We start from the raw sequence: 10980 nt of genomic DNA, 5'->3' as shown, positions 1-10980 counted from the left end.
ATAGTGATGCCACGTGACAACAATATCGAACAAACAGCGTTTGAAACGTTCTTGGAATAATAAATGTTTCACTTACGGGTTTTTTTTTTTTTGTTTGTTTGTTTTTTTTAATACTAGGTGGTAGGCTATATTGCAGTAAGCTGGTATAGCCTACCCTTCCGAACTTGTCCATAGTAAAGTCCTCTCTTTTGAATGACACAATGCTGCCCTCCTGTGTTTAGGTTTATACGTTAGAACCAGAACGAAGTAAACGGTGCTCTTATATCCACAAGCCATAGGGGGAGTGATTGAGTATAGAAGATGAATGGAGAACGTCCACTCATAATAGGCTAAATAAATATATATAAATATATTTTATTTTTTTATTTATCTCTGTACAGTCTTTGCTGTAGTGACACAGATGATGTCCATGGCCAGTTTGCTATTTTAAAGAGTGCGGCTTATGTGGTATGATATAGCCTAATTACAATATAAAAAAAAGTTAATGACAAGTAAGCTAAAGATGATTAAATAATTAAATGATCTTTCACACTAATAACCACCATTATAATACTGTAATATAAATATACTCACCATAGTTACAAATAAAAGTTCTGCAGCAGAGAGATCAACAAGCTAATAGTTAAACATAAGACACGTGTATCAGTTAATGTTAGGTTTAATCTTAAAGTTCAAGCTCAATAAAACATTTACAACATTTTAGTAACTGAAAAAGGTCATCCTACAGTGAAGTCATATAAAAACATCTTGATAAAAGACCAAAATCATTTATTCGCATGAAAGAGACAAAATATTTTGTGCTTGCTAATATGTCTAAAAATATGCCAGACTAAAAAAAAAAAAAAAAAGATAATTAAAAAATGATCTGTTTGTACTACAACAATTCCATGTCCTTAATGGGCCATTTTCTTGCAAATATTTCATTAATGTACTGTAAATACATTATTTTTGCAGTATGACATTACCAAGGAGTAAATGGCGACATAAATTCAGAGATCGCATCATCACAAACGTGGTCATTTACAGAGAAAAATAAAGATACTCCCACAACGTCAGGCTCATGTTCACAGGTGTCTCATTTGGTTGCTCAGGCCACGCAGAGCTCATGAGAAAAAAAGTCCACTTTAAAGATGAAAAACATTTAGAGATTCACAGAAGGTACAAAGCTGTTGGTTATTGGCACAGTCAAGGATGTACAGACCTCGTTCATTGATTAAAAAAAAAAAGCATCAACCGAGAAACCAATGCAAGCGTCAGTAGCACACAACATGGCTCCATTCCACATTTATAGGATGACCATGCTTTAAAAGAAAATGAAATAAAACGCTCACAGTCAAATAATGAGCTCTGTTTGTTTATAGCTGTGATACATCCCTTTAATTCTCCTAACCATGAAGTTCTTGCTTGTTTTCATAAAAGTCTGGGAGTCTCTGAGCAACTTTGTCACATTGGCATTTGTTTCAAGTCCCACATCCCCATCCGCATTTACAAAGCATGCATGCAATTCTGCATTCCCACACGACTGTCTGTGAGATGGAAAATCAGGACTCAACAATAAGAATGACCCACTCGACCGGGGTCAGCATGAAACTTCACTTATGAACCTTTATCATTATTCATTTAGAGCCGTCATTATTCACAGCTCTAAATCTAAAATGTAAATATATATGAATGAAAAAAAATTATAATTATACACACATATCTTCAGTAATTTTGGGTGGGGCAAGTGAAAATGTTGGACTAATAAAAACGTATTGTTGAGCCCTGAATATGTGGTAAGGACATGACATGGACTAGGTGTCCGGAAATCCAGACGTTGGCAGTATGAGGGAAGAATGTGGTCCTGAGGTGTGTGAATGTGAGACAGATGATGCCCATGGTATATGAGAACATTGGCACCCTCATATGGGGTCCAGAGCACCAGAGAGAGGTCTTTTGAGGAGACAGGGAGTCCAACCGGATCAGATGCCAGCTGCTGGCCTTGTCTCATGTGCGTCTGTGCTCTCATCAAGGGGAAAATATTCAGTCTGACAGCACATCACTTTTATGTCTTCTTCAGGGATGGCAAGATTCCTCTCAACTCTGGGAATGGAAGCAATTTGTGGTACAGAAGCAACAAGCCCAGGAAATTGTGGGCTTTTGAAAGTCACACTGAATTACAGCAAAAGTTACTGAGGCTTGCGGTCTCTCTTCTGTTTCTTTGAGAAGAAGAAAAAACAAGACAGGCCATTGATGACTTCACTTCCTGCCATATTGGTGTCCCCCTCCCTGAGGACTCCACCGATCAGCAAAATTAAGGTTCAAATGTTCAGTTTACATTGTCTACAGTACAATGAACTCCTCTCCCAGCCTCTTGCCTGGAACTGATAAGCGATGATGAATCGTCTTTGAGCTGGTCCCAGTGTCTCCGTATTTGTACAGTATTAGGACAAATGTAATGTTCAGCATCAGGCAAAGCAATTTTAGATTTTTGCTGAATTCAGATTGAAAATATGCAGCTCGAGGTTGTCCAGATCATCAGCGTTTGGTCAAAATCCAGATCATCAGGGTTTGGTCAACAATCTGAAATTCTCTCAATTTCCTCTTTGTTTGGCTGGTTTGTCTGGCTCCGTTTTCCAGGTTTTCCAGCAATGGCAGTGGATATAGCCCAGTTAAATTAGTAGTTTGTTTAATGCAGTCCATGTATATTGAGAAAAAAAAAAACCCAACAAGGATTTCATTAGCTACACAGCATCTACAAACCTTAATTTCACACCAAAAACTCAAGCCTTTAAATGAGATGAAAAGATCCATTCTTCCCACAACCAGCGTATGCTACAGAATTAGGCCTGAAACGTACTATACGCAAGTACAGAAACGTAAAAGCTAAACTAAACTAAAGCTTGCTAAAGCGAGCATTCGTTTTTATCTTATTTCAAATTTTTCTCCATTACTCTCACGACAAAGCAACTTTTTGAAGAGAAAGTTGGGCTGTGTTCGAAATCACCCCCTATAGCCTTATATAGTGCACTATTTGAACATTATTGAGTGTACTCATTCAATCCCATAATGCACTGCAATCGATGTACACTCAACAGCTGGCCACTAGAAAACAAGCACAACAAGCGTCATGCCAAATGAACTTCTGCATCTCGACGCACTTTATGTGCACTAAGTGTCCAAATTCACTCTTTAATTATTCACTTATATTAGTGGAGTATATTAGCAGTCAGTAGTGAATGAGTGTATAGGAGGACATTTCAGAAACATCCTTACTCAGCTAGCAACCTAAATAAAAAAATAAAAAAACACATCTGGCTCTCTATCACCCCCTTGAGTATGAAGGTTAGCGCCACAGGATGTACAATACATTTATACTGCATTTCTGTACTAGCGTAGAGTGTGTTTCTGGCCTTATTTCTCAAACCATTTCATTGCTATCCAAGCCAAAAATAAGAGAAACCCTTAGACTCTTCCTTAGAGTTCTAAGGAAATTCTCAATGCTCAAGAGTTTCTCACGCTATTAAGATTAGATTGGTCCAGTTATATTACAGTAGATGCCACTGATGTTAACTGTATAGAGTTGGACGTGGCAGTAGGTCCTGAAAGTGGAGAAGGTCACATTTCTTCAAATGACCAGAGGACAGAGGCCAATCAGGAATGTAGGGTTATGGGCATTAAACCCTGTCCAGTTCTTCAGTTCTGGACCTTTCTGAGCCTCTGGCAAGAGCACCACAATTGAGCAAGGGCAGCATGGATCAACACACACATACACACACACGTCACTCAACGTATCTGTACATAATGTAGTTCATACTCATCACAGATGCTCACACACACACACACACACACACACACACACACACACAAACACTCAGGGCTGAGAGTAACCCTTCTGTTGCCGCCACGCTGAACTAGCTGCCTGAACTGAACCGGCCAACTGGAAACAGCACAAGAGGCTTCTGGAACATTCCTCTGACAGCAGTATTTACATGATGCAAGGACGTCCTTTATCAGCTGGGGAGGAGAGCACGCATCAAAGATCAACATGGCTAAATGAGTAGGCCTGGGGTGAAACTTGTCTGGGCTGTGGGAACAAGACGTGGATGAGGGGTAGCTTTAGACTGAAGGGAAAGGAGACAGTGTTCCTCTAGTTTGCTGCGGAGCTGCTGTTGGGGTCGGGTCGGGCGTTTGCCAGGTACTTGGCCCTCATGCTGGATGTGTACTGGAGGGAGACAAAAAAACAAAACAAACATACAAAATCATTTTGATTTTAGACTTAATTTGGCTTTTACACAAAGAACAGCCACTGATATTAAAACTGTGGCCAAATACCAAAAGAAAAACTAAAATCAGTCATTTTAAATGCCAAGAGTGCATTTAGGCATTATAACGTTATAATGTGGACTGGAGAATGAAAAATGGATTTTCACTCTGAGATTCGCTCAAAATTACATTTAACGGTGTTATTAAATTATCAGTGATCTTAAAGAATGACTGGTAATCTAGATGTAAAATTTGAAAATGAAGCTATTAGCACACATAATTAAATAACCAATATTGATGCCAACAAACTATCAGCTAAGAACAAATGACCAAAAAAAAAAAAAAAAAAAAAAGAAGAAGAAGAAGGTTTTAAGCCAATTATTTGTATCTTTTGCTGTAGTGTATCAGTAGGAAATATCAGTTTACATTTCCAAACATCCCTTTTGCCATTAATTGTAATAATCCAGTGAGATTTTTGTATGCACAAGGAGTCTGAAAACAGCCGGTATGATCCACACAGAGATCTCATCTCACCATCATACAACAAAAGTAATAAATAACTGGCTTAAAACCATTTTTTGGGGTGAAAATACTAACATGCCTAGGACTTTAACAATACTGTATAATGCATGTTTCCAAAAGTTATGATTAGATTGCAAATTTCCCCCCCCCCAGAGTTGTACTTAAAGATTTGATATCTTTGTTTTGAGACAATTACAGTGTTAGTTAAATTCACAATTGTTTGCGGCACTGTTCACTTTTGAGTGGATGTTAATAACAGTTGTAAAGTGCTCAAATAATAATAATAAAAAAATAAAAAAATAAATAAAAAAACATTTATCATAATAGTACAACTAATAAAAAAATATAATAAAACTGCCACAGCACACCTAGAATCATTTAGACAGCCTTGTAGATGCAATATTAATTGGTTTGTAAAAAGCGCACTAGTGCAGTTAGTATTTTTTTAATAAATTAAAATGGCAAAAATTGCAAATTTCAACTGTTCACTCTAACAAAACAGCAAGCAGTTAAACTACACTATGAAACATACAAGTAATGTGACTTAATAGTCAAGAATGAAGAGACATATTCCTTTATACTTCTAGGCCTAAAATGCCCCAAAACTAATGTAAAGCCACTTTTGCTTCCATTGAGCTAATTTTATTCTTACTGAAGTCTTTGACTGGCATGAATGTACTCTGTCTGCCTATAACATTTGCAAAGTGGCTTGTTCAAACTTAATATAGTTGTCAATATAGTTTAGAGCATAATAACTTATTCCTTCAGTTGGAAAATCATCACTCTCAGTCACGTACGCTTGTTTCTAAATGAACGAAAAGCCTGTCCAATCTGTACACTCAAGTCCAATGTACACTGATCCTCAACAGTGACTGGAGCTGGCAGCACTTAGTTAAAACTTACATTTGAACACGACATGAGGCCGATACTGACTCCAGTATTAATGCATCCCTAATAGGACTACTTAATATGTACTTTTGAATCAAAGATTCCTACTAATCAAAGCCTGAGATGCCTACTGTTGCAATCTATCGAGCTACATGAAGTTACTTTCGTTCACAAGACTTAACGGGCAATCACACTGAAAGAGTTTTGCAATGGCAAAGCGATAAGAAGTCGATCATTTGTTATAAAGACCAGAAATGCTCGTTTGTTGATATTTCTTAAGATTTACCATAACCTATTTGATTTGTTCATGATAGTTGTTAATCTCTAATGATAAGATGCTTATCAGTTTGTGGTCATAGGTTTATGTTTTTTTAAAATACAGTAAATTGCCCCAACTCTTGATTTTTTTCTCCATTCACATTTGAATATTCATTTACTCTGTATAATGAGAGCGTTGTAGATCTGTGTTTTATTGGTTGTTGTATCCCTTCTTCCCACAGCTTTTCATGCCCATTTCTTGAATGTTTTTGTCCCTTTAAAGTCACCATGAACATTCTTACATTTATGGATTATTGCAGCATTTATTTTAAATTATTTATCCGTGCACTTTTTTTTTAATTTTTTTACTGCCCTTGTAATCTTTAAATCAAAATAAGTACCCTTTGCAGCAAGATCTCTTCTCTGATGACGTGTGTACAGGCGTAAGGGCGGGACAACCTGTCACTCACATGACATCACAGCAGCAAACCACAACAATCCAATCAATTCCCCATGGACAAAAATCAAGTCCCGTCCAGTTTTTCTTGTTCAAGAAGCCGTTTCACTCAGATATACGTCACAATAGGGAAGAAAAGACTATTGTAACTTCCGTTTCATGACGACTTTAAACAGTGCTGATTTTTAGCAACATGACTGCCAGGGACCATTATAAAGAAGACAGAGCTCAAATGTATTCAAACTAGACTTGAATCTATTAGCACTGCGGCTCAATGACCTCCGACGTTTTAATAACTGTCAGTGTGAATTCACCTTTAGGATGCTTATCATTAGCTAAACTAAATTAAAAAGCGGTTCTCTCCCTTAATGTCTGTGTTAATGCATTTATCCCTCTCGGTGTTCTTGGAAACTGGATTCTATGTCAGATACATGAAGAGTTAATACTGGTGGAGGGAGAACATGCTGCCCCACAGATGACAAGACCAGGGAAGCACACAACAGAAACACCAGGGGCGAGGGCAGCTTGCTTGGGTCGGGATGAAGGTGGTTTGGGGAGGAATCACGCTGTTGTTTTCTTGTTTTTGTAGGGAGGGAGGTGGGCCAATAAGTGGGAGTGGGGCATTTGAGTACCTGTTGGAATAGCTGAGGCTGTTACCAAAACGAGCGGGGACTCTCCGATGGCTTTAACTGCCAGCTGTGACGGCTGTTACTGTCCGTGGATGTCAAATACAACTGTGTGGATTTGCAGAAAAGAAAACGACAAGAAACTGTAGAGCAGATAGACACCACTGACATCTCCAGCTCAAGAAACACGTACATGAACTCCCAACACACACACACACAAACAAACCAACACTCAGGGTCTAGAGGACACAAGACCAGACACAAAGGTGCGAGGGGACACAGGTACACGGGTGTGAGTGGGAATAACTTACACCAGCAAGTCCAGATAATCTGTAGCTCGCCTACACTACAGGTAAACTACAAAGTATATGTACATGCAATTTAGATTTAGTTTTACTTTACAAATGTTAAACGAGCAATTATTGTTAGCAAAAAAACAAAAACATTACCACTCACCCAGAAGTTATATAAAAATCTTTTTAAAAAATATACACTAATCTGGTAAGCAATCTGGTAATGGTCTCATATGCAATCGAGATTCTCATAAAAGCGGATTCTCTTCCAGTGGGATGCATGACTCTAACGAGAAGCAAATATGCCAGTAAAAGTGTGTTTATATTGGTGAAATTTCAGCGAAATGTCACATACAAAAAAGGCCCATTCTTTATTGAAGGTTTCTGCGTCACCAACTTGAACCTGTTGCAAAATGAGCATGGGGAAATGTTTCCATCTCACGTGGAATCCTATTGAAAATACTGTAATAATTGGACAGTGTTGGGACAACAGATTACTTTTTTAAAGTAACTAGTAAAGTAACGCATTACTTTAAAACGTACAATAAAATATCTGGTACATTTTCAGATAAGTAGTATGCAAGTACATTTTTTCCCACGTGTATTGACTGACAGCTCTCCTGTCCCCATGTTGAGAGAAATCATAAGTTACGAGGCGTTGAGTGAACATGACGGTTACTGTAGTTCTAGACTAAACGTGAGCAGGCATTTACTCACCTCACTTGCACAAAAACAGGTTTAGTATTCCTCAGAATGAATAAAAGCAGTTAAATGCAAACAAAATATTAAATATTACGCAAACCTGCATTAATTAAATAATACAAATATGATCCAATTCAACCATACTAATAAGCATACTAAGAGTGCTAAACTTTCTTCTCTTGCGTCTTTTTTCATCTGCGATCCAACAGCACAGCAGAACGGTTTGTTGTAACTGCGCCCTCTACTGTATTCATTTCAGGCTTATTCATTTCACTTTTGGTGTGAAAGAGCCTTTTTTTTTGTTATTAAAAAACAAACAAGTAAGCCTAGGTGAGAAAAAGCAAAAAAGCAAAAGTAACGTAACACACATTCCATACAAAGCAACTAAGTAATGCAATTAGTTACTTTCATAGGGAGTAACGCAATATTGTAATGCAGTACTTTTATAAAAGTAACTTTTGGATGTGTCTGAAAACACACGTCATTATCCTGACTTTAACATCACGTATCCACAGTGCCACCTAATGTGTGCAGTTGTAATGGTGATAGGCTACGTGAACTCAATGGGAATGTTTATTTTGGTGCTTACAGCAGACAGTTGTGCAAAGGAAAATCTATTTTATAATGTTTTTACAAGTCAACAAGGAGGTGCAGAACACTTACTCAACTAGTTAATTATGTGCACACATTCTTAGCGTCGCCAACAGTCCCACCAAATCAACAAGTTTGTTTCTTGTTTGCCGGATTCTTGCAGAGACAAGAATGAAACTGCCAAAATAGTGTCTGAACTTCAAGATACATCCTGTTTTTACTTTTGCCGCAGAAAATGATAATTGCAAACAGTCCAGAGAGAGTGCTGTCTTACATTTGCATTGCGCTCCAGTTCTTATTTTGGAAGAATCATATTGATCGGCCGCCAAAGTAAGGTGTTAAAAACACATGAAAGGTCTGTGTGAAATGTCGGAGGCACTCGTTTAATCAATCATCTCTAAACGGCGAGTGTAACAGCATGATTTCACGAACAACAGGTGACCGTGTTGACATCTCACTTCTGTTATCCAAGCGTTTCGAGTTGGTAAGTGAGCAGCTGGCTCAAAATCTCTCTTCTCCTTTTCCTCACACATGAAAAATCATTGCGACATCGATCTATGACTATAAATCTCCAGTTTTGTAAGCTCGGTCAAGCAAGGCAAGAAGTTCCCACTTTGGAACTGCTGCCCAACTACAGTTGGCTTTAGAGGTCTGTGGTCGATTCTCTCTTGCTCAATCATCCACAAAGACTTGATTTACTTGCACAGAGTTCAGGGCTCGCCTCTTTGTAATGACTTGCTGTGTACAGTGACGAAACTACAGTGGGGGAGATCACTGATTTACACAGGCAAACTATAAGAATGTGCGGTAACACTATTTTAAGGTGACGTGGTTACACGTTACTACATGCACTTACTATAGTAATAACTATAAATGATGCATAATTACAAGTAACTAACCCTAAACCAAACCTTAACCCTAACGGTAACTCTACAGTAAGTACATGTGGTTAATTATTATCACTCAGTACTTATTTGAGAAAGTACAATGTAACTACGTCACTTTAAAATAAAGTGTAACCGAACGTGCTATTTATGGTGAATATTTAAGCATTCAGGCTGTCAAAATGACTCTGTGATTCGTGTGTGTGTTGGACGAGTGCAGATACTTACAGATGGAGGAGGAGATTCTCTCCCGATCAGAGGAGTGTTCTCACAGCGAGGGTTCTGGAAGTTTGCATTCTGGGTCCTGAAAATGAGACACGCACACTTAGATCCCAAAAAACTCCTGCATTAATGTTACGGATCTATTTCAAATTGATTGTACTCGCTTAATTACACTACGGTTCAAAAGTTTGGGGTCGGTAAGATTTTCTTTTCTTTCTCTTTTTTTTGAAAGAAGTCTCTTTTGCTCACCAAGGCTACATTTATTTGATCAAAAATACAGCAACAGTCATATTGTGAAATATTATTAACAGTTCAAATAATTTCAATATATTTTAAAATGATTTGGTGCCTTATTATTATAAAGTTTGAAAACGACGTGATTTGTATGCTTAATATATATTTTTTAGGATTCTTTGATTCATTAAAAGTTCAAAAGAACAACATTTATTTGAAACAGAAATATTTTGTAACATTATAAATGTTATTTACTGTCATTTTTGATTAATGCATTATAGGCAAAACATTTTTTTAATTAATTTCTTCACCTCACTTTTGTTACTTTTTATATAAATGTGTCATATTATTACACTACTTCTATTTATATAGAAAACAAAGGGGTTTTAGAGATTACATTGCATTCTCTCTCTTCCTGAAAAGTACAGCTAGTCTTGTGTTTTTAGGTAGTTTTTGCTGTTTTTTTCACCCGTAACATTCTGCCAGGTACCCCACATCCCTCTCCTAGCCCCTGCATCACCCCGTTCCCCCATCACTCCGCCAGAGACACACAGCTGGAGAGGAGCAGCTGTTTGAGGTTCTCTCATCCTCAGTTCAAGACACCACACATATGGAGCAGTCGATGGCAGTGCACACCAGATCCCTAACAATGCTCAGTCCTGCTCGTGTGCAGCACATATGGTGTGAGAGAGAGACAGGCAGGGCTGCGATCAGCTTGAATGGGATGAAATCAGCCAACTATTTTTTTAGGATGGATGAATACTGATTACATTTGTTTCGGTGTCTGATAACTAATATGTAGAGCTAAATTGTTGTTTTATATCTGATCTTTATATCTTTGACAGAAAATAAATCATTATTATAACAATAAAAACATAATATGTATTATGACTGTCTTAACAATACCATTATTTTTTATATAAATAAAATAGTACTTATTATAAACAAGACATTTTTATAAAACTATTACTACAATGAATAATAATAATAATAATAATAATAATAATAATAACAACAATAACAATAACAACAACAACAACAACAACTATTATTATAAT

At 37.3% G+C, this 10980-nt stretch overlaps 1 protein-coding gene across 1 annotated transcript in view; it reads right to left on the bottom strand.

Moving 5' to 3' along the window:
- Nucleotides 1-3282: 3282 nt before the first annotated feature.
- Nucleotides 3283-10980, bottom strand: part of ttyh3a (tweety family member 3a) — a 65392-nt gene continuing 57694 nt past the window's right edge. Inside the window, exons 13-14 of the mRNA XM_084429370.1 lie at nucleotides 9695-9770; nucleotides 3283-4204 (exon numbers count right to left, since the gene is read on the bottom strand). Coding sequence (XP_084285496.1) covers nucleotides 4130-4204; nucleotides 9695-9770 — 151 coding nt within the window. The 3' untranslated portion in view covers nucleotides 3283-4129. The remainder of the gene's footprint in view (nucleotides 4205-9694; nucleotides 9771-10980) is intronic.

The sequence above is a fragment of the Rutilus rutilus genome, assembly GCF_951802725.1.
Source record: "Rutilus rutilus genome assembly, chromosome: 1".
Taxonomy (NCBI): Eukaryota; Metazoa; Chordata; class Actinopteri; order Cypriniformes; family Leuciscidae; genus Rutilus; species Rutilus rutilus.
This window is presented reverse-complemented; position numbering and strand designations above follow the sequence as displayed.